The sequence below is a fragment of the Plectropomus leopardus genome, chromosome 7, assembly GCF_008729295.1.
Source record: "Plectropomus leopardus isolate mb chromosome 7, YSFRI_Pleo_2.0, whole genome shotgun sequence".
Classification (NCBI taxonomy): domain Eukaryota; kingdom Metazoa; phylum Chordata; class Actinopteri; order Perciformes; family Serranidae; genus Plectropomus; species Plectropomus leopardus.
The window spans coordinates 27,912,498-27,938,924 of NC_056469.1; the positions used below are offsets into that span (position 1 = coordinate 27,912,498).

At 40.7% G+C, this 26,427-nt stretch overlaps 3 protein-coding genes across 3 annotated transcripts; 2 read left to right on the plus strand and 1 right to left on the minus strand.

Annotated features, from left to right (window-relative positions):
- Positions 1-411: 411 nt before the first annotated feature.
- Positions 412-6,068, minus strand: rnf41l (ring finger protein 41, like). The gene is made up of 5 exons (XM_042490816.1): positions 5,863-6,068; positions 5,129-5,268; positions 3,279-3,441; positions 3,064-3,184; positions 412-1,737 (listed from the first exon to the last, which is right to left on the minus strand). Exons 1-5 carry the CDS (start codon positions 6,066-6,068, stop codon positions 1,342-1,344), a joined length of 1,026 nt encoding a protein of 341 aa, XP_042346750.1. The 3' UTR covers positions 412-1,341.
- Positions 6,069-7,927: 1,859 nt separating this feature from the next.
- On the plus strand, positions 7,928-25,685 carry rad54b (RAD54 homolog B). The gene is made up of 16 exons (XM_042490443.1): positions 7,928-8,027; positions 8,836-9,007; positions 9,088-9,283; positions 16,896-17,120; positions 17,910-18,209; positions 18,349-18,511; positions 19,256-19,481; positions 19,758-19,844; positions 19,947-20,067; positions 20,157-20,296; positions 20,387-20,677; positions 21,889-22,052; positions 22,142-22,403; positions 22,774-22,840; positions 22,938-23,135; positions 23,845-25,685. The coding sequence occupies exons 2-16, from the start codon at positions 8,861-8,863 to the stop codon at positions 24,063-24,065; spliced, it is 2,808 nt and encodes a 935-aa protein (XP_042346377.1). The 5' UTR covers positions 7,928-8,027; positions 8,836-8,860; the 3' UTR covers positions 24,066-25,685.
- On the plus strand, positions 11,654-14,256 carry LOC121946037 (fibrinogen silencer-binding protein). The gene is made up of 2 exons (XM_042490444.1): positions 11,654-12,107; positions 13,701-14,256. Exons 1-2 carry the CDS (start codon positions 11,701-11,703, stop codon positions 14,254-14,256), a joined length of 963 nt encoding a protein of 320 aa, XP_042346378.1. The 5' UTR covers positions 11,654-11,700.
- Positions 25,686-26,427: the final 742 nt, after the last annotated feature.

Below are 26,427 nucleotides of genomic sequence, written 5' to 3' on the forward strand. Positions count from 1 at the left end.
AATCCTCATTCCCACCACACACACACAAATAATAATAGAAATACAGCACTCTTGTGAACGCATTAATTTTAGCTCTCGAACCGGCAACAGCACCCAAGCAGCACTCGAGCATTGATCCAAATAGGTCTGCACCGAGTTTGAAAGATGGACGGAATAAGAAAATTAAAGGAAGGTAACCTCTGACAGTTTTTCACTGGCCACCATGCTACTTTCTGACGTATTTGTCTTGTTTTCCGGCATGTTTGTGACATCGAATGTGACGCACCAGTAACAGATTAAATAAATAAACAGAAAGGCATGCTCATCTGCTGCAGAACTGTGTACACAGCTCTGGTCATCTAGCAATGGGAAAGGAGTCTATCCCCTGCTTTAAGCAGGTTTTCCCGTGTTTAAAAACACCTGCGTACATGTGCTAATTTTTGTGCATGTACGTTAGGTTCAATAATGTAAGAGTTAATCCATTTTTCCTGAAACCTATTCTCTTAAACCGTACAGGGTTTATGTGTAGCTTTTTCATCTCATTTCTATATTAACCTCCAGAGTTGTCCATTGAAACCGCTGATTTTAGCTAACAGCACTAGCATCGATGACCGGGAGAAATTCCTGCAATCCTCAAAAGGTGCTACTAGTCACCAAAAAAAACAGCATCTTTCTACAAGTTGTTATTCCTAACCTGACAAAGGCCTGACATGGTAGCAGAGTAAGATAAATGTAGGATATTGAAATGAACTACAGATGATCAATCTATAATTCATACATTTCATGTCAGTACTGCAGGCCACACAAAATATTACTGAGGGCCGCAATTTTCTCATGGGTACCACTTTGAACAGCTTTGCTTCAGACTAACAAACCTACAAAAGATTACTTTAAAAAACTATACATTTTCATGTGTCAAAGTGATTGCAGGACACCTGAAAATAATTTAATAAACATTAAACTTTCCTCACTAATGAGTAAGCAGGAATAATTTGTTCCTGAGTCCATAAAGTGACTTGAAGTGACTGTTTTTAATTCAAACCTGAGGGATACAAAATCCATGAGGCATTACACAACGATCTGATAGCAGATCACTTTCACATTAGCCTAAAATCAAAACACCACTTTAGTTTCTAGAACCGCACAGAAAGACCTTTCAGACAAATCATATTGTTCATTTCACAGACAACTAAACAGGTTGACAACTCTCAGATATCAGGCAACTAAAACTGATCGTTCCAGAAACTACAAAACTTCACTGTACACACACTATTTTTTAATCATCCCCCTGTTAGCCAAATGTTACAAAAATAAAGATTCAGTCTCTCCCTGTTTGACTAATCTTCCTCCAGTCTGGTCCCCTCAGATGACAGTCACCTCCCGGCTCTTCCTCTTGATGCAGTCCAGAGTCAGGCTCCTCGTACCGCCCTTACGCGTCCCCTCTCCCAGCTGAGGTGATGGAGGTGGACCGGGTGTATTCATGGCCTGAGCTGAATGCAGTGACAGACTGGAGACGTGTAAAGACGCCTCTCTCTGCTGGTGCCTGGAGGGCTCGGTGTGAAGCTCCCATGCAGACATCTGCTGATGCTGCTCTCTGGATGCCTGCTCGACGGGATGCTGACTCCTGGTCGGCTGCAGGTCTCTGAGGAGCTCCAGCAGTTCCCTCTTCTCCAGCTCCGCTTCTGCCAGCTCCTGTCTCCTCAGACGCTCTGCTCCTAACAGGGCGCGCATGTCACACATCACACGGGACAGCTGGCCCTGCACGGACAAACACGCGGTAAATGAACACACATCCACACAGTTCCCTGCACACAGCAGGGATTCTTAACTCGCTTTGCCCCAGGGGCCACTTTTGCAAAATCAGGAGGTCAGTTAATAAAATAATTAAATAAATAAATAAAATCTTCCCAAAATAAAATTAATAGTCTACTGTCAGCCGTGTGACATTAGCTGCACACAGGGCCTCTACCTCTGTCACATCCTCTCCTGTTTTTTTTTTGTTTTGTTTTTTAAATAAACAGGCATAATTTTGATGTTTCTTTGGCATCATATTCATTAAAAAAATTATTAAAAAAAGATTATTAAAAAAAGATTCCCAGTGTGAATCAGTTTATTTTCATCCATCTATGCCATGATTCTTTCACTCTTTAAACTTGGCATTGTTATAATTTTATATCTGCACTATTTCACTATTAGAGGATGTGTGTGTTATGTGGGGAAAATAGGTTAAAAGTGTGAGTGATATGTGTGTCGTATTTATCTATTTTAACTGCACTGATCAGGAGTAGTACTCCAAATTTCATGCTGTCATGTACAATGACAATAAAGCTTTCTATTCTATTCGATTATAAAATGGTCGGTGGGCCATCCGGCACCCTATCTGGACTATCACTTGTACAGACCGCTGTGTTACTGACTAAAGGCTCTGTGATCAAATCATTTTGTATTTGTTTCCACTTTGAATCTTTAATATATTTTTTTTTATCTTTCATTGTACTAAAACTCCAACTTTACAAACAGTTTTAATGTGTAGTTTAAATGCTCTTTATTTCATGATTTTAGTGTAAAATCTCATTCTGCACAGCAGTATCTTGCCATAGATGGATTGAAGAGATAAATGACATAGCTGATATGAGCTGTTTTCTAAATGTGTTAAAATTCTGTCTGAATGGGAACTCAAGCACAGACATAATTGGGGGATGGATGCAGAGGACACGTCTCCTTAAATATTAAGAACATTTGCATGTGTCCCCCACAAAAAACCCCAAACCAAAACAAAAAAAACATTGAAGTAGTGCAGGACTTTTATTTTGACAAATTTAAAGGCATTTCGATTTGAACTAATGCAGAAAAGGTACAAATTAGTGCGTAAAAATTCACCAGGTTGCAGAAAATAAAGTGTTTGACACTCGATATTCCCTGTGGGATGACCCAGAAATGCCCCATTTATTATGTATTCCCCATAAATGTTGAAACAAAATTTACGCCTATGAACTCAACTTTTTTGGCAGTACCTCAAATCTTTACTTCAGTTCGTTTCTTGATAAACTGAGATTAAATACATGAGAAGAACTGGCAGGTCACCTTTAGCTCCTCCACGTCGTTCTTCAGCTGCGACTCTTTCTGCACCATGTGTCTCCTCTGCGAGTCCAACCGAGACTCCATCTCTCGTCTCACCTCCTCCACCTTGCACAGCATCTCTGCCCTGCCGTAAATATTCAGTAAGACAAAATGATGACCTTAAAAAAAAAAAAAAAACTATTACAAACTGTAGTATTAATCTGTGTTTTCGGGATTACCTGAGCATCTCCACCTCTGTGCGCAGCTCTGCTACACAGTTATGCTGTGATTGGTCGATGGAGAGGAGGGTGTGGCCACAGCCGTTGGGACACTCCCTGCTGCGGAAGTTACATTCTGACAGGTGAGCCTCCAAAACCCGCCTCTCCACCTGCACAGGACAACCTGACAGGACACGAAGCAAACGTGCACTCATTTATATGTAAATGCATATCACAGGTAGACAGTCCTGGTTTGGTTGCAGAGCTTTAAATGAAAGCAGTGTTAAAGTCATAGCAGCACATAGGAAATAAAACATTTCTCTAGAAGAGGTGCAGTTACTTGACTTTAAAGGAGCTGTGCATGACATTCAGGGTATATCTGTGATTCAGATTTCACAATATTAAATGAAGACTGGAATGCAGTCTTTTGGATAAAAAGCGTGCACAATGTAACTGGAGCTGCAATGTTTGAGGGTTATAGCAGACGTTGCTAGAGACAAAGTGATGGTGTTCACTCAGGTGCTCATTATATCACAAATAGTGGTTTGCTTTTACATCGATGCTCTGAATGTCATATAGTGCTCCTTTAATATTACAAATTACTCGAGTAACTCCAATTCTGTCCAAATTTTGAAGACTGGTCTCACATGCAATATGAACACTCTCAAACAAGCTGTCCCTGTTCATTTCAGAGTGTTTTTAAAAGTGAAGACTGTGTGTTTTTACCAGAGAGCTGTCTCTGATTACCTCACAGGCTTGAAAGGTCTAGCTTCATTGCAAATGTAAATGGAATATGCTTCTGATTTTATTACAATACAGTAGTTGGCTATTTTGTAATTCTAAAGAAGAAATAGCTATTTTACAATGTTCTTGAAACCAGTGACGCACCTAGAAAATGTATGAGCCCATGAGAAATGAACACAAACAAACAACTATAGCTAACAATAAAAGTATATGGGATGTGCAAATCTGCAAACTTTGATATTTATTTATTTTTATTTTTGGTAATGTAATGTTGCCAATAGGAAGATCAGCCACTGCTTGAAAAATTAGAAGTGTGACGGGGCGCCTGGTGGCTCAGTGGATAGAGCAGGCGCCTCATGTATAGAGGCTATGTCCTCGCCGCAGCAGCCACAGGTTCGATTTGGCCTCGGCCCTTTGCTGCATGTCATCCCCTCTCTCTCTCCCCCTTTCACACTTGTGCTGTCCTATCAATTAAAGACAAAAATGCCCCAAAAAATATTTAAAAAAAAATAAATAATAGAAGTGTGGTTAAAAAAAATAATAAAATACCTGAGATTAATTTCTTCCCCTGAAAATATAGGCAAGATGATCCTAACTTTTCCACTCCTCACGGCACTTATGTCTCATCTTTGACTAGAGTCAGTAACTTCTCACAGATCACAGCAGTCGACAGCGACAGAAATATTAGGTTGAATCTGGTGTAAAACTGATGTTACTGTAAGTGTATGTAATGCTGGACACTGCAAACAGCCACACTGCATGCACACACACTCTGCCACTTTACCTACCACAGTGGTAACATATGTACTCTCCAGCTGCCAAAGACAGGTCAGACACACTGTGAGCATGTTTGTACATACATACACACTTTCAAACGGCTCATTAAAGAGTGATGGAAAGTTGACCCTGAATGCACTCTGTGTGAGGTCTCAATGAGTCCCATAGGTGCACTAGTTTGGGAGGTAGCCATGACAACAAACAAACCACCTGTTGCTCCCACGAACACAGGTGTCACGTTTCCTTTATATCCCACGCATCCACACTGATAACCATTTAAGAAGCATAAAAACACCCCTAATAAAGATAAGAAATGGCACAACAGATGAGCTCAGCATGATTTTTTATACCTGTGTTAGAGCATGACACAAAAGCGAACTCGCACTCGTCCTCGTGTGTGTGCAGGCTCTCCAGGGTGCAGACCACCTCGCAACCCTGCCCCACATTCACACAACGGATCTGCAGACGGCTCAGGTCATTACGCATGTACCTGTCACCAAAAACAGTATCAGAGGAATAAGGGTGAGCACAGAGAGCAGCGCTGACGAGTAGAAATTATTCCACTGGCCTAAAACAGTTAGAAAATATAAGTAAACATGAGAAACTCTCCCATTAGTCCAAAAACTAGATTGCTAAAACTCTGATTTGTGATATGATCAACCTTAATGTCTAGAGTAGAACTGCTGTCCAGGTGTCATGAAAAAAATTTTTTTTTTTTCGTTGACTGAATTTGAGAAGAAATAAATATTTTTGTGTGATACTTTGCTTCAATACACCTTATGTATAAAACTGTATATCGTTTGTCCTGCATGGATTTTGTCTTTGTTTTCTGTGGGGTTTTTTGTTATTTGTTACCTGATTGAATCTCTAAATATGCTTGAGCCATGTATCAACTAACTAAAAAATGAATTAAAAGAAAAAATAGATTTCTAGCTTTGGGAGCGAAAAGTTCACGTCCACAAATATTGATTGATTTTTCCTCGGCCATGGAAATAACATAATGCAATTCTTGATTTAGATGATGTTCCCCTTCATGAGTGAACATTTACAAAGATAATAAAAGATCACATAAGCAGAGACAGACCTGTATAATGGTTTGAGACTGCCCACATCCAATGGGAGTCTGTCCTCGGGACAGGAGGGGTGATGGACCAGCCAGCTGCTGATGCAGGCGCTGCAGTAGGCGTGTTCGCAGGGCGCCTGGAGGGGGCGCTCCAGCACATCTCGACACACACAGCACAGAAGACCCTCATTGACATAACCCACAAACCTCTCCAGATCATAGCCCATCCTGCAGCAACACACACATTATAAATATGACACAAGTTAAAGGAATACAACTCCAATCTTTGGTGTTGGCTCATTTTTCTTCGTATTTTGATCACTAATAACTTTGACAAGAATATTCTTACCTGACTGATTAACTCTCACTTCATCCAACTGTTTCTTCTTGTTTCCTTCTGTTGATTTCCACTTGTCCCCCCTCAGGTGGCCTCCCCTCTTACCTCTGCACTAATACCACGGTGCCTCCTTCTTCATCCTCTCTCCTCACTTGTTGCTCCATCAAGGTGAGGGTCTCCTTTCCCCTAAAGCCCTCCCCTACCTTTGGGAGTGCGTCTCCATGGAAAGGTATCCCTGACAACCAGGGTTTGGGACACAGGCAAGCAGCTGTCAGACGAGATCAGATCAGATCAGAGAGACAGGCAGAATTACAGGAGAGACACCAAAAAAAACCCAGACAGATTCTGCAGCAGTGTGTTTTCCTCTCTGCCTCACCAATAAAGCTAACGGTTGTGGTGCCGTCAGAGATTACTGCTGTCCTTCAACTGTTTTAATGACCCACCCTATCCCGGGTTTCTCTCTCGCTCTCTGGATGTGGGATTAACATGGATTACACACTCTCTCTCTCCCTGATTGGATTACAGACTGCACAACGTCAGATGACACAACAACTGTCAGACCACAAAATTCAAAGAGCAACCCAAAACCCTGGACTCATCTCAGGCCCTTTATAATCTATGAACTTACATTTCTCTCACAGTCAGTGGTGGAAGAAGCATTCAGAGCCTTTTAGTGGGGAAAACATGCAGTATTTCCCTCTTTAATTAAGGTATGCAGGAATTTAAATACTCAAAAAATATACAGTATAGTACCTGAGTATGTATGTCGAGCTACTTTTTACCAAGACTGTTCATTTTGATTCTTTTAAATCAGTGAGTATTACTTCAATAAATTCATAATATCAAAGCGGGTGGTGGAAACGAGACAAAATATCCTGTGGTATAAAATAATTAACATATATTAAATATTATGCAAAAAATACGCAAACCCCCACCAACATGTAGATATTATGGAGATTTTCTTTCTTGTCTGCTTTTTTTAGAACTTGAATTGAATAAAAGATTAATACAAAAATGCACGCAGACACATAGACAGAAGGACAAAACAAAACAAAAAAAATACATAAATAACTAAAAATAGATCAAATACAAAGAAAAAACTCAAAGGCAAACAAACAAAAAAATATATTCAAATTTCATAATGTCAATATAATGTAATGAAATGAAATGTAATGAAATTTTTCTAAAAAAAAAAACAGTAAAAAGTTGCATGACAAACAATTTCTTATTTCCAATCTTATCTTGCCAGTAGTATAACATTACATCAACTATATTTATAACAACATTTATCTTAAATTTCTTTTTTTTTGTTGAAAGAAAGTTGTCCAAAGCAATCCAAAGCATTCTGATGTAAATAAATTTGGGGGGGGGGTACTTCATTTTTCCAGCCCACAAAATTACATTAATAATCAATATTCAGCTTGAATCTTTCCAACAGAAGCTTTACTGAATAAATTATATGTAATATCTTAAATAATACTTCCTTAAGCTTGTTATTGGTTTTGTTATGTTTTTCTTTTTCTACTGTCGGTGTTGAATGGGTGAAGTGAGGTCACAACAGAAAGCTACAAGGTGCGCTCGATTTATAACTCAGGTCCTGACGAGTTGCGGGATTCAATGAGAGTGTTCAAAGTAAACTACTGCGATATAAGAAATCAAACGCACCCCACTCGTTTTGACCCGCCCACTGACAAGGTTCAACCAATCACGTTTCTTCATATCATTCAGCGGGAGAACCCGAACAGAGTGGAGAGATACAGGAAGAAAGGATTAAAAAGAGTTCATATTTGTCGACTTTAGTGACATTTTGTGACCTTAAATGTTTTCTTCAAACGTTTAGCTCGTCCGGGTATGTATGACACGTCGTGACACGTTATTAAATGTTACGTTAGAGCCGAGTTTCAACCGTGAATGTAGTGTTGCTAGTTTGTCGCGAGCGAGTTAGCTAGCTTACTGACAGTAATGCAACAAGTTAATGAAGCTAACATTTAAGCTAATAAAGCTATATCTGTTTACACTTTACTGTTAATAAGATGTATCGAAGGTCAAATAATCGCAGAAAGGTTGAAACAGGTAGGCAGCTTTCGATAAACTGATTGCCACCTTATCAGTTAATGAGAAGAGCGGGATTAAATGGGTCGTATTAGTTTTATTTTCATAAAATCTCTCGTTATGTTTCCAGTTCACGTTGTACGGGTTTTATTTTAAGACACTAATTTCTTAATTCTTTGTCGTCAGAGCTTAAATGATCAAGTTTATTTATTTACACCTCCCTCCCCAACAATATTTTCATTTAGATTTTCCATGCTGTAAAATACAGCTGTTTGCAATCACTTCACACATAACACAAATAAGTACATAAAATGATAAAAGTAAAAGAAAAATAAATCAAAAGTACATCAATTGCAAAAAAAAATTGCAAAATATAAAAAGTATTTAAGATAATTACTTGAGCTCAGAAACTGCAAGGTCCACTGACAGTAATCATTCACTTAATCTTCTGATAAATCTTAATATTTTGCATAATTTCTAACGTGACTCCATATATTAACAAATACTTTGTGTTTAACTAAATGACATGATAATATGCTGGAAAAGGACCCAAATAGTTGCCAGCATTAATTATTGTATTGATATTATTTGCTTTCTATCTTAAGATTATCAGGAGTTGCCAGTAACAAAATGCGACGCTCAGGAGCTCCCAGCCAGCTCCTGGGTAATGCTGTGAAAAAACCTCGGTTTGTGCCTCCTGGAGCATCAACTTCAAGTCTCCTGGCTGAATCCAAGCCCCTCACCCCTAAACTTGGTTTAGGCAATGCACTGGAAAAGGTAATTATTCACAAGGTTTAACCTTAAGTATGGTCCCACAGTAGTCTTTTGATTCTCATCATCCTTTTCTCATCCCGCAGGTCCAGAGAAGTTTAGCAGCACCAGCTTCGAGTAAAACAGAGTATGATGTCCAGCCCAAAGCTGCCCAGCCTGCTCCGGCCTTGTCAAGGGCTCTGGCTCGTGTTCTCAGTGCAGCAGAGAGTAAGGAAAATGAGGCTAAGACAGAACATCACAACAATGGCTCCGAAGAGGAGACAGAAGACAACAGACCAGCAGGTAAGATACAAAAAGGCTGGGGTAGTACCTGGTATGGGGCAAGAATAGTCATGTGGAGAATGTGCAATTAAACCTTGTTGAGATAGGTCCTGGAGTCAAAAATGTTATTTTATTTAATGTTTTGTCCCAACACAAATCCGTCCTTTCTGTGCAAATTTCATTTATTTTTTCTTTGAAAGGGGACACTAATGCATAAATCAATATTCAAACAAACGTAAATGAACCCAATTTTCTAAAAAAAACCCCAACTAGTTTTAATTTGCAGTTTTACCTGATATTACCTAATGTCCTAAAAAAAGAAAACAGTGTGTACAGTAGTTTAAACCATGCAGCGTTGTAGTGAAAAAGACATACACAATACTGTAGTTAAGCATATACAGTACACTTTAACAACACGAGTGGATAAAATTCATATGGCACGTTATACAGGTATGAGTACGGACATTTGGAAAAAGTAGATAAAAGTAGCATTGGTGTTGACAGGAAACCATCCCTAATTGATCTCTAAGATGCTCTGAAGACAGTCTGGATAAATTACCACTTTTTTCTCACAAAATTCTGACTTTATTGTCGTTATATTACAACTATTCTCATAACTACTTTTTTTTTTGTAAAATTATGACTTTTTCTCGTAAAATTACGACTTTATTCTTATAATATTAAGAGTTTATTCTTATAATATTGCGACTTTTTTTGTAAAATTACAATTTTATTCTCCTAAAATTACCACTTTTTTCTCACAAAATTCTGACTTTATTCTTGTAATATTACGACTCGTCTCATAACATTACTATTTTTTTGTAAAATTATGACTTTTTTCTCATAGAATTACTACTTTATTCTTATAATATTAAGAGTTTACTCTCATAATGACTTTTTTTTGTAAAACTACAACTTTATTCTTGTAATATTACAACGTTTTTCTCATCATGTTACAACTTTATTCTTGTACTCTCAAAAAAAAAAAAAAGAAAATCCTCAATGTGGCCCAAAAACTCCAATTAACATTTGGGCAAAATAAAATTGTCCATCTTTAATATTGGTTTGTAGAAAATTGGCCTTGAAAAGTCTTAAATCGACCCTGTTGTAAGCTGCAGGAACCCTGATTAACTCACAGCCCCTGTAAGCTTAACCATAAAGCACCTGCCCAGCTCTCTCCACGGTACATTTGTTCTCACACACACTGAGATTCACTGTCAAACATCACCTGTACCATCACAACAGCACAGTGTGGATGCTTTCACTTGATTTGACTGCACGATAATTATAAACCTGCGTGCCTGTCATTCAGCACAGTTGCGTTTCAGTCTTTTTTTTACATTTAAAAACCGTGTGACGCCTCCTTAAGTGACAGCGCTCTGTCATTCCGCAGTGCCCGACTGTCCCGGCTCTGTGACTAATAATAACACACACAAACACACAAACGCACACACACGCACGCGGTGAGGGTGGATGTTAAACCAGGCGGGCTGAAGCTGAGTGACAGCAGGTCCAGCATTATGCAAATGAACGGGGTAGTGCAGCGGCAGCGCCGGGCAGATTAGGACTGTGCTCAGGATCAGTGAGCCACCGCTCCCTCCTCCTGCAGGAGCAACTAGTGCCGCTGTTTTCCTCCCTGAACGCACGCGGCTCGCTCTCTAGGCACGGTTTCCCCACGCGCCCTCTACACGTGTTTCAATCACAGCAATCGGTATTTCTGATTCATTTTAAGCATTCGGCATAAAATGGATAGAAACGTGTTTATGCGGGCATGCGCAGCGCGCTCACAAACCCCTCCCCCTGCTCAGTTAGTTAAGCCAGCGCTATATCTCACTTTTGGGAAGTAGACCCGTGACCTGTAGTAACCTGTAATACACTGTTTAAAGACTGATTTCCCTGTTTATGCAGGACAGAGACAGAGCTGCTGCAGCTGCTTGTGTTATAATGTGGAGGCAGTGTGGCTGTGCTGTGCTCTGTGCTGTGCTTGGTTTGGGGTTTAGAGAGACCGAGCTGTAAGTAGGTCGGGCTGGGCTTAAGCGGCTTAGCTACGTCAGCCTAAGCTGGGAGGAATTCATCCAAAGCCCTCCGCGGTAGGCGGGGGCCTAAACGAGGCTGGCCTAGTTAAGCCTGATTCTTATTGTGTGCAGCACAGGCTGTTTTTGTTGTGCAACGTGGCTGAGAGGGAACCAGGAGTAGTGTATGAGTCCATGCACATGTTAGACATAGCTTATGTTTGATTCAGAAGAAAAATAGGAGGAAAATGAGAAATTTAAGGGAGTAAGACCAGTGTTGGCTCTATCACTGTGGACCTAGAGAAGCCAGCAGCAGGGACAAAAAAGACAGGTGGGAAGGGTGAGGAGCCTTAGGACTGAGTGCGCCTGCTGAACGGTGACAGCCATAGGCCTGACTTGGTCTGCGTGAGTCCGCAATGCTATAAGATGGCATCCAGCTCTGTGTTTCTGTCCAGTATGGTGGGTAAAGCTCGCTCCTCCAACTTCACCCTCTCCGAGAAGCTGGACCTGTTGAAGCTGGTCCGTCCTCACATCCGCATCCTGGAGGAGCACACCAACAAGCACGCGGTCATCGTGGACAAGAACAAGTGTTGGGACACTGTGGCTGAGCAGTACAACGCTCTGGGAGGGGACAGACCCCATCGTACGGCTCAGGGCCTCAGGACCCTCTACAAGAGGCTGAAGGAGTCAGCCAAGCAGGAAGTGATGCAGCGGAGACACGCCCAGCCGGAGTACAGAGCCAGCATCTCGGAGCCAACCAGGAGAATTATGGAGATGATCCCTCACCTGTTTCACCATGTGCCCATCCACGAGAAGGACCAGGCGCTGCGCAGGTACAGTTTGATACACGAGCACAAACACACGTTTTAGGATCAGGTGAGAGTTTAGCATCATTAACAATGAGTAGTCATGATACTCATTCAACTATTAGGGTTTAATCTGATTGGGTATTGGAGTTGTGACTTTGGCCCCTCCCTTCCTTCCTCCTCTATCTACATCATCAGGCTCAACAGGAAAATACAGTTTGTCCTATCATTTTTTTTTTTGTTTTGTGCTATGCACCCACATAGATAATGCTCAAGTCTTGTTTTGAAATTAATTTAATTGCCAATTAAGTGTGAGGTGAATCTTAGGGATTTAAAAAAAAAAAAGAATTCAAACGTAATTCTTCTTTTTTCAGTAAATATACACAAAAGCGTTCAATCATACTCACTCCATCCTCCTTGGACCCCCCAAAATTAAAAAAAAATAATCAAATAATGAGAATACAAAAATATAGCAATGTGATAACAAAAGTGATAATCGTTGAAAAATGAAAAATTATAAATAAAATCAAAGTAAATAATAAATAATATGAAAAGGTACAAGGTAGATTTTTTTGTCATTTTTCTTGAATGTGGTTTAAGAAGAAATACAATTAAAGAAACTGTTATCACAATTCAAACCACTAAGTAGTTTACCTCGTACAGAATTGCACTACATGTAAAAATGCACACATGTGCACACAAAAACAGGCATATGAAACTTATACACATGTAGTGTATATATGTAGGTTTTTTCTTTTTTACAATGAGAAAATAACCTATTAAAAACTGTTGCCCAAAATAATGTTGTGAACTTGGTCCAATGCAACAGAAAGTAAGTTAAATAATAATAAAAAATAATGATAATAAAATATATTGATTTTGGCTTGGGAGAGTGTAATTTCAGTGTAAATTATTATTATTATTATTTTAAGTACCCAAATTAATTAATTATGCATAATTATTAGGGATGCATGATAATATCGGCATGTCGGCTTGCTATTTTCTGCTGTTCTCATGAACACACACACATATATTTATTTATTTATATATTTGACTGATTTACAAAGTGAACATGTGCAAAACATCAACTCTAAGTATTTTTCTTGTTTTGCATAATGAATTAATGTTACATACAATAACAATATCTCAGTGTCTGCTGCTGGGCCAGTGGGATAAGGGTATGCATAAATTATGTTAACTGCACTACAGAAGAGACTTGATCTCTAAAATTAGGTGGGTAAGAAAGTAGATAAATCTATATCGGTAACGGCTATCCGCAAATTGAGTTATTTTTATATCAGCATAATGGATATTGGCAAAAAAAACAATATTGTGTAATAACAATAATGTGAAACTGCAAGGACATCATATTATCTGTGAGGCTGGAAGCAGTAGGAGTTTGCTATTTTTACTTTGCTGAATCACTTAATTAACTGCTGTCTACTTTGATTAGTCAACTGATCTTTTCATTAATTTAGCGTGCATCGTCACCGACAGAGGTCTCCACACATGCCTCACATAAACACGATGTAGACACTCAATAAATGCCGTTTAAGCACTCTAGTCTCACTTGTTTTTATCTGTTCTTGTTCTTGTTCTTGTAACTTGTTCTGTTCGTAGATTAATATACAGCAAGCACAACTCTCCTGTCGAGCATCCTGGCAGCAGCTCCTCTCTGGCCGGACTCCAGGATTACTCAGCAGCTGTCCCAAGTATCCCTCATGAGGTGGTCCAGCTGGACCCTGAAGAGGATGTTAAACCACCGCCAGATCTCCCCATCCTCGCCACACACACTGGGCCAGGGCTGGACGGAGGCCAGGAGCGGGAGGGGGAGCAGGACTTGGGCAGCGTCCATGATTACGAAGCATCCTTGTCTCCCGTTCCCTCCTCTGTTAACATCCCCCTCTCCACCTCGCCGCTACCTTTACGTCACGACCTCTACCCCAACGACATCTACCCTCACCACGAGACAGACAGGTTTCGCCCTCTGCACCTGGCCAAAGAGGAGCACGAGCTGGTGTTAGCAAATCACAGGAAAGTTGCAATGTACCTGGAGGAGAAGAGGGAGGGCCTGAAGAGGAAGCAGGAACTGGAGGAGGAACTTCTGAGAGCCAAAATCAAAGTGGAGAAACTAAAGGCTGCTCGACTCAGACACGGATTGCCAATTCCTCTATAACGAGCATAAACACGCACATCTGCGTCCGGTGTTAGAAAGGGAAAGGCTCTGAGAAGATTTAAGTGTAAAGAAAAAACTGTGGAGCAGTCACACTCATCAGTGTGAGAGCTGATCCAGAACTTGAATTTCTTTTGGAAACATAGTGCCTCGTACAGACGCTAAAAGCCTGTTTGCATATTGCAAAATAAGGCTGACTTGTGTTGCCATTGGTCTGTGTTTATGCTTGTCAGTGTTAAAAAATGTATCATTCTCATTGACAGAGGCAGCAGCAAGACTTGTAAATGCTCAAATTATTAACACTGACTGGTCAGAGTAGGAAAAATAAATGTGGAAGTCCTGATGTAGAAGGGAATATTGGTAGTAATAAATGGAGTGTACCATTTCCTGATGGTAATTTCTGTCTAGATCTGCCGCCAATATGTATCTATTGGAAATATAGCATCTTGTTAAAGTGAGACTTAGGTATTTTTGATTCTGGACACTATGTCTCTTTGTTTTTGTGTATAAGTGACAAAAGGAGGCAAGGTTTTTTTTTAAATTGGTTGAGTATTAAGAGAGAGGGCAGCAGTTGCAGTGGCAGAACAGACTCCAGTGTAATCCCAAGCTGTTTATACACAGAGAGCACGCTACAGGGCTGCAAAGAAGTCCCCCCTTTATACCGTCCCTACACTTTTACACAGAACCAAACGATGGCAGCATCATGCTGCTCCGGTGTGTGATTATACACCACATTACCGCATCCCAAAATCAAAAGAGCCATGATGGGTGTGATGTTAAACACAAGAGCGTCTGCCTCTTGCCTAACATAAAATTTACACATTGGCATTGCTTTATACACAATAACAAAAGCCATGTCAGTCATAAACATTTTCCTTCTGTGTTACATGGCAGCTGATCTCATCCTCTGCTCGGAAGGTAAAGAGCTCCTGAACCTCATTGTTTTCCCAGTTTGCTAACATTTACGGCTGCACTTCTTTCTCTTTGTCTAAGCTGCAGTGCTAACAGCTGCTTTTTAAATCTCCTGTGGTGGGTCGCACACAAACACGTCGTCAAAATGTCATACTTGTGCTGCCCATGGTCACATCTTTCTGGCTTTACATTTTATAAAGACCTCTTTTTGAGGCTGTTACTACCTCTGGTTCTGGCTTAGAAGCGAGACCACTTTGTCCCTTTTTCTGTGATTGGACATTATTTACAGAACGGCGAGGTGGCATAACGGCGGGATATTTCAGTGTAAATGCAGCTCCAAATTGCACATGTTGTACGTCTCCTACATGTGCTTGTTTTTGCCACTAACAGGCTCAGATTATTATTATCTGACAACAAGACGGGAAAGACCTTGCAAGAAATGAAACGTTTTCAATTCCTTTGGCTGATCCAGTCTGTTTCTAATTGTGACCAAGTCTCGTTAAAGAGAGGTCTCGTTCTGAAAACTGACAAACTTTTTTAAATTGTTGAATTCAGCTAAATGTTCATCCATGACAAAGCAAGACAGCACAAAAACCCACAGAAAGCAACACAGCAAACTCTTCTCCATCTCTCACTAATGTTTCCACTGATGTTTTTCCTGCAACACGTCACCTCTCGTGTGAGATTTCAGAATGAGAATTGAGACTTGATCACAGTAAGAAACAGACAAGCGAAAGATACAGAGAAACATTTAATTTCTCTGGTTCTCTCTGTGATTTTGTCAGACACTTAGAATAACAATCTGAGCCTGTCAGTGACAAAAACAAGAATTTTAAGTGGATGTAAAATTAACCTTCCCATTTGCCCACACGGGTTACATTGCAGCTGGTTTTGAGTGGTCAAATATGGTTGTTCCTATGAGTCAACACAAAAACATGAGAAAATAGGGTCTAGGTTTAAAAATACTGAAGATTCCCTTTAATGATCTGGTTAAAAAAGTTGTGGTAACAGTTTCACAACTGTAGGAGTCTGCACAGATCATATCTGGGGGAAACGTTAATCGCTGAGCGCATTCTTTGTAAAAAAAACTTCAACTAGATGACTTTAAAAATCAAATGTGATGAACTAAAAATGCATTTCCTTGTAGCACTTTAAGTTAAGCAACTAGGGACGTTTAATGAGAATTCTGCTGGTTGAAAATAATAAAAAATAGTCTCTCCAAACAAACACACTAACCTAGGATTAAAAGTAAAAGTTAAACTGCCGGAGGCCTTAAACACAAGATGCTAATGATGACAAATTCTGTTCTGTGAGTGGTTGAATTTACATAAATGTGAGAGAAATCTGTTCAAGTCATGAACTTTTTTCTGTTTGCTGAATTTCTGGTCAGTGATCAGAAGAAGGGAGATGTGGAATCGGTTTTGTGATGTTATTGTTATTTAATGTGTGTGACTACAAAATTGATTGTATTGTAATGTTGGTATACAAGTGTTGTCAGTTTCTTTTACACTCTTTCCGTACGTCCAATCATTTCCATTAAAACAAGTATGTTAATATGTGACTAGATTTGTGTTTATTACATTTCAAACAGGCCTCCGCTGTCACCGTCTTTGCTGCTTTGAAGGTGTAGTTTGATGTGCAGCCTCGGTGTAGCAGTGACCTCTGCTGGTGAGTTGTGTTTCCAATATTTCTGTTGATTTTTCACTGTGTTGTGTGTCTTTGTGTTACAGGAGCGAACGGTTACCCTCCTCAAACCCCGCAGCCTCCAGCGGGGTCCGTCTGTGTTTCTGGGGCTGCAGGCTCAAACTGCAGTCAGGACGGAGTGCGTTACTTCAGTGTGATGTGGTGTAAAGCCAGCAGTAGGAAGCACAAGCGGTGGGAGGGCGATGCGGTCCTGGTTACAAGAGGACGCACAGTCACACTGAAAGACATGGAGGGAAAAGACATTGGCAAAGGTGAGACAGAGACACCCCAGTTTACATTTAGTGTTTTACTTGTCATGTTTTATCATCATGAATGCAGCCAATGAGAGGTCATGGTTAGGCTTAGTACTTGGAACAAAAAGGATAGAGGGTATGCACTTCCAAAAATCTTACAGGTGCTGGATCAAAAAAATCAAACTAAGGCAAAAATCGGAGAGGAGATCATTGTCAAGCATTGTCAAAAGATATGTTTTTTTAAAAGTGCAAATGTTGCACAATTGAAATTACTGGGAGCTTTTAATACAGTGTGCTGATCTCCCGGATTATTGCCAAAGGGTAAATACTCACACAGGACAGAAGGGCCAGACTAGGCAGGACACTCTCGGTAAAAAATAACACTGCTAGTCTCTCAGAAAAACAGAAATCGATGTGGTTTTCTTTGCAACAGTGAAGTTGCAACAATTAAATCAGTTTTCTGCTAGTGCCAGACAACACCTTGAGTTCACACCTTTACTCCTGCAGAAAGGCTAGAAATTCAACTTCAGTCAACTTCAGTCAAATAATTATTTTTAATATGTTCAAGGAATGGATTGTATTTTCTGATTTATATTATACACAATATGTGGTATTTTGTGAAGTGGGAAATTTATTAATTTATGTCTTCAAACTGCAACAGCTGATTTTTTTTGCCACTTTGGTGCGACAAAAACAAGCTGTGAACACTGACTTATTAATCTGAACATTTTAAAGACATTCAGATAATTTCTCTAACAATACACAGGAACGACTTCAGCGGACGTTCTCTTGCTTGATTTTGTGTAGGAAGTGGCTACAAGGTGTCCACGCTGGCCTCCCTGTCCGAGGGAGAGACCCTGATGATCGGAGGGAAGGAGGTGGAGGTGATGGGGGTCATTTCTGCTGAGGACTTCGCCCGGGGACGTTGCTTTCAAGAGGTCCAGGTAGAGAAAGAAGAGCCACTCACAAAGTCTGCTCCACCTCCCCCTCGTCGCTTTGCGTCCAAACCTTTCTGCCCCCCGACGCTGCTGGGGAGAGCTGATCATCCAGGGGCCAAATCAGAGGAGGAGCAAACCTGCAGACCTCGCCATGACCCACTGGCTCCAGGTATGAGGACTAATAAATCTAAATGATATATCATTATTGTTATACCCTTTGGCATATTTTGGGTTGTTCAAAGACTTGACTTCTTTTTTTCAGAAATATACATGTAATTACATACTCAGCATCTCTGGCTGTTTTGCAGGTGCACTGGTGATGCCTCGTCCCTCTGCAAACCACCAGTGGTCAAACAACAAGTCGGGGCTTCCTGTCGTTGATGTCGTCGTCGACCCGTTCCTAACTAATCACCTGCGACCCCACCAGAGAGACGGCCTGCTCTTCCTCTATGAGTGTGTCATGGGCATGAGGTAATGGAGCCTACTGCTGTAACATTTGGTCAAAGACAGTTTAAGTACACAAATCTGTTTTAGACTCACAGCAGGAAAAGTAATCACAGCTGTTAAAGGGATGACCTGAATCCGAATATATTATTCTGGAAAGTACAAATAATACGATGTACACAGATATTTCCTCCACTTGAAGTTGCTGGTTATTATTAGGGGAAATACTTGGCATGTTTATAGAATACATATTATATTGTATGTGTTAATTTTTGTTAATTAACAGTCGTTGAAATTCTGAAAAAACAACAACAGTGTTTTACCTGGTATTTCAGTTACTATTCATCTGTTATAGATGTAAGATGATGAAATAAATCTGGCATTACGAAAAAAAAAGCCCCCTTCAAAGGAACACTTATACACAACTATACACACAGAAAAAAACAAGGCTGTTACATGACAGTGACTACTTTTATTTTTTTGGTTTGTAGCAAAGAACACTAGAATAACTCTAGTAACCATTGATAATAAGAGTGACCGGTGTATTGATACTGAGGAAAATGAGTACTGAAACCGTAATAATATATAATATAATATTCAGAATTGATATGTATAAATGAATAGATATTTTTGACAACACAAAGACAAATACAGTTACAATAATAGTGAAAATATTATTAGTTGAGCAGATACAGATGAGAAAATTACCTCTCTGTACACCACAAACATATCAGGATTCTTATACTCGTATGTTTTATTCATATGCCTCAGAGCTGTGGGTCGCCACGGGGCCATCCTGGCTGACGAGATGGGTCTGGGTAAAACCCTCCAGAGCGTGGCACTGTCCTGGACGCTGCTTAAACAAGGACCTTATGGTGGGAAACCAGTCGCTAAGCGTGTCCTCGTGGTCACGCCTGGCAGCCTCGTGCACAACTGGGGTGCAGAGTTTAACAAGTGGTTGGGCCGTGAGAGGATCAGCGTTTTCACTGTAGATCAGGTGAGAAGAGACGGGGAGATTCTGTCTTACAGAAAGGGACTCTTTACAAGCAGCTTAAGCAGCATAAGTGGAAAGATTTTTATGAGATCTGAGGTTTTAGGTTCAATTTATCATGCTTTACTCAGCAAGGAATTGTTAAACAGCTAATAAAATACAGCCAAAGAAAGATGACTTTTATTTTTTCTGGACTATTTTTAAAGCACTTCATAACTAAATGTCAGTTTTACTTCGATAACCCTGTGTTAAGTTATGAATATACATTCTTTGTTGACATAGGACCACAGGATAGAGCAGTTTGTGTTATCCCCTCTGCACAGCGTTCTCGTGATCAGCTACGAAATGCTGCTGCGCTGCCTGGAGCAGGTATGTTCACCTTGTGTCTTGCTGTCAGATGCAGATGTTTTAACTAAATCATCTTATGTCATGTACTTGTTTTGTTATAATATTATTTTCTTGTGCTTTCAGGTGCACAAAGTGGAGTTTGGTCTTATAATTTGCGATGAGGGCCACAGATTAAAGAACAGCAGCATCAAAACGTCCTCGGCCCTCAGCAGCCTGAGCTGCACCCGCAGAGTCATACTAACAGGTACAGTGACAGAGAATCATGGAGGCCCTCGTAAAACCACTTCGACCTTTTGTGCAGGTTTTATAACAGATTGCCCTTGTGTTTTGAAGGCACCCCGGTTCAGAACGACCTGCAGGAGTTCTATGCTATTATAGAGTTTGTTAATCCGGGGATTCTCGGCTCATCTACCGCGTACAGGAAAGTGTATGAAGAGCCGATTTTACGCTCCAGACAGCCCTCCTGCACAGAGGTGACGCTACTTCTTGCTTCCTTCTTTTGATGGAATTATTTGCATACCGACAACTTTATCTGGTGTTAAACCTGATGTGTCTTTCAACAGGAGGAGAGCGTTTTGGGAGAAGAGCGTGCAGCGGAGCTCTCTCGCCTGACTGGCATGTTCATCCTGAGACGGACACAGGAGATTATCAACCGCTACCTGCCTCCTCGTCTCGACTGGACATTGTTCTGTGAGCCGTCTCCTCTGCAGCGAGAGTTGTACAAGCATCTCCTTTGCCACAGAGTCTTCAGGGCCTGCCTGCAGGGCTCAGTGCAAACTCACACACACCTGGCCTGCATCACTGCACTGAAGAAGCTCTGTAACCACCCGGGTCTGCTCCACTCCACTGTCAAGGTTAAGGGCTTTGTCAGTCGGTGGGGGAGTGAGACCTGCATCCAGCCTCTTAAAGGGACAGTTAGGAATTTTTTGAAGTGGGGATCTGTGAGGTACTACTATGGTAGATGGCAGGCAGCAGCACTGACACTGCAGCTAAGCAAAAAAAGTGTGGACAGGGGTAGCAGCCAAAATGTATTTTTACCACACAAAACAATCAACATCAGTTTATGCTATATTTATATTTTCACGGCTTTACTTTGCAGACAGACAGCTCTTTTCGACGGGAAACTGAAGCTGTTATCTTTGCTCTCTTCGAAGCCACTTTCACCACACTGAGCAGGAGCTGCTGCTCTACTGGTTTTGTTTGTTAATATGTGACTTTAGTTTTTTAAAGGGTTAGTTCAGATTTACCAAAATCACACAATCATATTTTTTTGTAAAGAATTTTTAAGTGGCTAAAATTTGTTTCGTCTTTGTTCCCTTCCACATCAATACATTGCTTGGTTTTTGTGGCCTTAGTCTGCTTCTCCAAACTATTAGTGTGCGTAAAAGGGACTAATTTCCCTGACGTTCAAACGGAAGTTTAAACGCAAACCAGTCACAAGTACGAAAACTCTCAGAAAACAAGTACAAGTGAGTTGATCTCTGTCCAGAACAGTATTCTGTTTATCATAACAGTCACTTAAACTCGTTCATCACATTTTTTCAGTGACCAAATCGTGTTTTAAATGCTGCTGAAGTTTATGGCACTTCACACTGTGCATTATTAACACTGCATATCGTTCTGACAGCAACTCACTAAATAGAAATAACATTTCTGTCAAACGAGATGCTTTCAGAAAATAAATAATCATGAAAAGTGCCTGATTATGAAAACAACATTTTCAATGCTTGCATGCATTCACATAAAATAATAATAACTTTAAAAATAAGTATAGTAGTCCTAACATTTATGGTGCCGACTACAGTATTGATGTTTAATTGACTAATCGACTAATCGCCCACATCCCAGTACTGACCGCCATAGGGAATACACTGACCATGGATAAGTACCTCATACAACCCCAGTTAAAAATCCAAACTATCCCATTAAGATAATAATGTTATTTAAATGTTTTATGTTGTTTTTTTGTGTATTGAACTCGTAGTATCATCTTTGTGGTCAAAGTAGCCTGCATTGATAATAGTTCTTGCTGTCAGTCCTAATTATGAGCACTCTGGTTTTTTAGGAAAGAACCGACAGTGGTTCAGTGGAGAGCACTTTATACGAGGGCCTGGCTGAGCTCTTCCCAGAATCCTACTCTTCAGGTGGATTCAACACAGCTGACTCTGGAAAACTTCTGGTTCTGTCAGACCTGCTGGCTACTATCAGACAAATCAGCCCTTCAGACAGGTGTGTGTGTGTGTTTGCATTTTGCATTTTTCATTTTGCATTTTTCATTTTTGTTTATATATACTGACAAAGTGTGTGTATTTCTTCAGGGTGGTTGTCGTGTCCAACTACACTCAGACACTTGACTTGCTCCAGGACTTGTGTGTACACTTTGGTTACACCTTCTGCCGACTTGACGGACACACCCCCACCAGCCAGAGACAGCGGCTGGTGGATGGTTTTAACAGTTCCTACTCTCAGAACTTTCTGTTTCTGCTGAGCTCCAAAGCAGGCGGAGTGGGGCTCAACCTGGTGGGCGCTTCCCACCTGGTGCTGTACGATATCGACTGGAACCCTGCCAATGACATTCAGGTAAGACACGCACACTCACAAACCTGCCAAAAATGTAAAGGGCCTTAATGCTCATAATCAGTTATTTTTTGTGACACCAGAGAACATAAATATACACAGAAACAGCTGTTGATTGCTCCATGACTTTCTGTCCAGCACTAGAATTTAATTTCACCACTTAGGTACCAGTAATGACATCACCAAAACTGTAGAATGAATGAGTTTGTATATAAAAAGTCAGTGTGAAAATGACTCTTTGCGCGCACCAAATCTGAACTAGAAGTGTGAGTGCAGCACCCTCAAGACTCTGTCACTCGTACATATCCAGCAGATGGCGCTGTGCACATGTGTGTAATTCTCCTCAGTAACTGTTCCCCTCTGCTGCGTCCAGGCAATGGCTCGAGTGTGGCGAGATGGACAGAAGAAGACTGTCCACATCTATCGTCTCCTCACAGCAGGTCAGGACACATAAACAAAACAATCCAGTGCGTTCAGTGTTTCATTTAGCAGACTCATGTGGAGCTTTGTGTCTGCGTGTGTGTTACTTGCTCACAGGCACTATTGAGGAGCGCATATTCCAGAGACAGGTGTCCAAACAGGGGCTCTCTGGGACAGTGGTTGACCTGGGCAAAAAAGCTGAGCACACCAGCTTCTCCACCAGTGAACTGCGAGATCTTTTTAGCCTGACAGACACACTCTGTCTAACACACGACCTGCTGAACTGCAGCTGCAGCATGGACGGCTCAGGCCAGGGTAAGCACACAGGCAACACCTTACACCAGTGATGGAATGTAACCAGCGGTGGAAGAAGTATTTAGGTCCTTTACTTAAGTAAAAGTGCTAATACCACCCTGTGAAAATACTCTCTTCCAAGTAAAAGTCCTGCATTGCAAATGTAAGTGTAATCAGGAAAATATACTTTAAGTATTAAAAGAAAAGGCACCCAATGCAGAAAAAAGCACAAAAGACACAAAAAAACATTCTAAAAGCTCAAAATTCTCAGAAAAAAAAGACCACCTCCGAATTTCAAAATTCTTAAAAAAAGACTTAGAATGATGATATGAACTCATCAGTGGCACTCGTTAGTGGATGTAAAGTGACGCTGTAAACATGCTGTGAGTGGTTACGTTGCAGCCTGTTTCGCAGCGATCTCGCTCGATACTGGACCAATTTCAAAACCTGTTTTTCTTGTTAGTCACTTACACACAAAAATATGGGAAGATAGGTTCCAGGTTAAAAAAAATAAACTTATCCTTTAATACAGCAGTAATGTTAACCCCAAAATATTATATAAATAATAAAACACTGTTGAACAAAACACATTGGACATGTTACTGCACAATTAATATATTTTTTTAAATGTACTGTGTGCTGATAATACCTCTGTACTTTTGCTTCAGTAAGGTTTTGAAAGCAGGACTTATTTGACTTTATTTCTCACACTGTTTTTCTTCATCTTCAGCTGTCGTGGAGGAAGAGGAGCAGGTCTCTGATAGGCCGTGCCAGCTCGGTCGTCAGGGCGACCGTGGAGGGGTGCAGCAGAAACATCGCAGCATGTCCGAGCTGATGCAGTGGAGGCATTTCTCTGGTGACACACACTCCTTCTCAGACCCTTATATTGATCACGCACGAAACCACATCACCTTCGCCTTCCAGACCACCATTTCCCACACAGCTCTGTAAACAAACGTAGATTACTCTCTGGATAAAGATGACTCACACTCACATATACGTCTTCTCCTTTTACATGTTTGTCTTCAGGCTGTCTGGGCTTCCTCAGCAGCCTGACTACAACACATGACGGCAATAAGTTAATTTTGTGAGATTATTTGTCATGTCTTTAACATTTTCTTTATTTATTTAAAGAAATTTATGGTTTAACTTCATGAAATAAATGAAATTCAAAAGTAATCTGTGCAATAAATAGGCTTTTAAGGGGTTTAACATCTTTTATCAACTGAAAAATTCCCCCTGGGAAAAGCAGAGCATTGAAGAGGCCTTGTTTACACCTGTTATTAACATTGTCCTGGTTGAGGTGAACAAGTTCAAGTTTGTATTTTTTGTTTGAAATTGTTGCACCTTGTGCCAATCACAGTCACGCACAGATTTAGAAACTTTTTTCCGTCATTCAAGTTTGGCTACAAGTTCAGTTTTTGCATTTTTTCCACATCTGTCAAAAGCCTACAGAGAGTTGTTTGACCCAAAAGTGGTGAGGAAAATGTGACATAACCTGCAGGACAAAAGAGAGAACCAGGGCGTACAGTATCTTTTCATGTCTCAGGTGGCCTATTTTCAACAGGTCAGATAGTATTCAGGTGGATGATGATGATGATGATGACGACAAGGAGAGTGTAGTGCAGAGTAAGGACCGGCACACAGAGAGAGTTTGAGAGCGTGAGTATGGAGAAAGAGAGAGCTCAACTTCTTCAGGTTGCCCTGGTGCCAAATGTAAGACACAGAAGGAGGGTGGTGACAGCCAGGGAGGTAACTTCAGGTAGCACGTGAATTTTGGCCATGAAAAGAAAAATAAAACTCATTGGATTCAGCGTACAAGTTTTTTTGTGCGCAACAGTTTTTATCAGTTGGCAGATTTAAAAATCTCATATGAAAAGTTTGGACTTGGTGTGCAAAGGTCTTTGAGTTTTTCTGTTCATGGGGTTCAATTCCAGGCCACGGCCCTTTGCTGCGTGTCATCCCCTCAGTTTTACCCTATCACACGAAAGTTATTCTGTCAAATAAAGGCAAAATGACAAGATATTAATAAAAAAAAAATATATAAAAAAGTTTGTCTTTTCAGCCCTGGTATTAGAAACGAGAAGTGTCCTGAGTGACCACTTCTGATTAAATCTCACTTTCCCTCTCTGTACAATAAATGAACACATACATTAGTAACATTGGCAAAGACTGAATGTTTTGTTGAATTTAACTCATTTAACCATCAGAGAGTTTGTTGCACCCACACTTTCAGCTGTTAATATTTAAAATGGGTGAAATATTGCGTCAGTGTAAAGCTGTGAACAGCGCTTTGATTGCCTCAGACACTCCTTGCCCCACTTGTTCTCCTCTTTTTTCACCATGAGACAATTGCACCCCCTGCCAGGCGACTTCTGCTGTGGGAGTGTGAGCTTTGTGCTTGGGACAGCTGGTTAAAGTCCTCCCACACGCACAGTCAGGGCTATCTGTTAGCATCGAAATTAACGATTATTAATGGGGTTAATGACAGAGGCGAGCTGTTTCGATGTCGCCTTGAGTTTGTCGGGTCATTTAACAGCTGCTGCTGTATTAGCTTGTACTCACTGGACAGATGTTGAACTGATGTTTTATGAGTCTGGGAGTAGAGCAGCTCTAAGGACAGTCCCCCAGAGCCGTGTCTACCAGCAGTCAGCATCAAAGGTTCATTATCCAGGAGGGAGTCGCCAAGGACGTCAGCTGAATAGGCAGTCATTGATTGTGACCTAGGACACATTAGCATTCACACTGCTGAAATAATGTGGCACTCCAAATGTGATCTGAGCGATTGGATCTCACGACGCACAGAGGACGCTTCTGGTGCGTTTACAAACTTTGATCTGATCATCTAAGACACATATTGATACCAAGAGTGAACAGGGCCTTAGATGCATGTATGTATGAGGCAGATTGGACGCATTTGAGGGCCAAGAATGTTTTATGTCCACTGTGGCTATAGTGTTATTGGCGAGTAAAAAACTTAAGTGGGTATACAATAATTATAAATTACTCTTAGCATCTTTTCTGCATAATGCTCTTTTAAAAAAAAAAAAAAAAAAAAGAAGAACTTTTCATATTGTGTGTATCCAACGACGTGAGCTGATACCGTCCTATCTGTGATGGGCCTATAGCAGCCAATAAAATCGTCTGACCGATGTATCAGCTGGGCTCTAATGTCCACATAAGCATACAAGAGAGGTACTCTAATGTTCTGAGTCATGCTGAGGGGACACAGAAGCTGGTATGAAGAGAATGTGTATACAGTGACCATAGAAAATAATCTAGTTCATGGCTGTCCATGACGGATGAATGACAC

Coding starts and splice junctions, on each gene's coding strand:
- rnf41l (XM_042490816.1), bottom strand. CDS start 6,068: ATGGGCTATGATCTGGAGAGGTTTGTGGGTTATGTCAATGAGGGTCTT. Junction 3,185..3,278: donor ACAGAGGTGGAGATGCTCAG/GTAATCCCGAAA, acceptor TATTTACGGCAG/GGCAGAGATGCTGTGCAAGG. Junction 1,738..3,063: donor ACGACGTGGAGGAGCTAAAG/GTGACCTGCCAG, acceptor TTGTCCGTGCAG/GGCCAGCTGTCCCGTGTGAT.
- LOC121946037 (XM_042490444.1), top strand. CDS start 11,701: ATGGCATCCAGCTCTGTGTTTCTGTCCAGTATGGTGGGTAAAGCTCGC. Junction 12,108..13,700: donor AAGGACCAGGCGCTGCGCAG/GTACAGTTTGAT, acceptor TTCTGTTCGTAG/ATTAATATACAGCAAGCACA.
- rad54b (XM_042490443.1), top strand. CDS start 8,861: ATGCGACGCTCAGGAGCTCCCAGCCAGCTCCTGGGTAATGCTGTGAAA. Junction 9,284..16,895: donor AGAAGACAACAGACCAGCAG/GTAAGATACAAA, acceptor TTTGTGTTACAG/GAGCGAACGGTTACCCTCCT. Junction 18,512..19,255: donor GAGTGTGTCATGGGCATGAG/GTAATGGAGCCT, acceptor CATATGCCTCAG/AGCTGTGGGTCGCCACGGGG.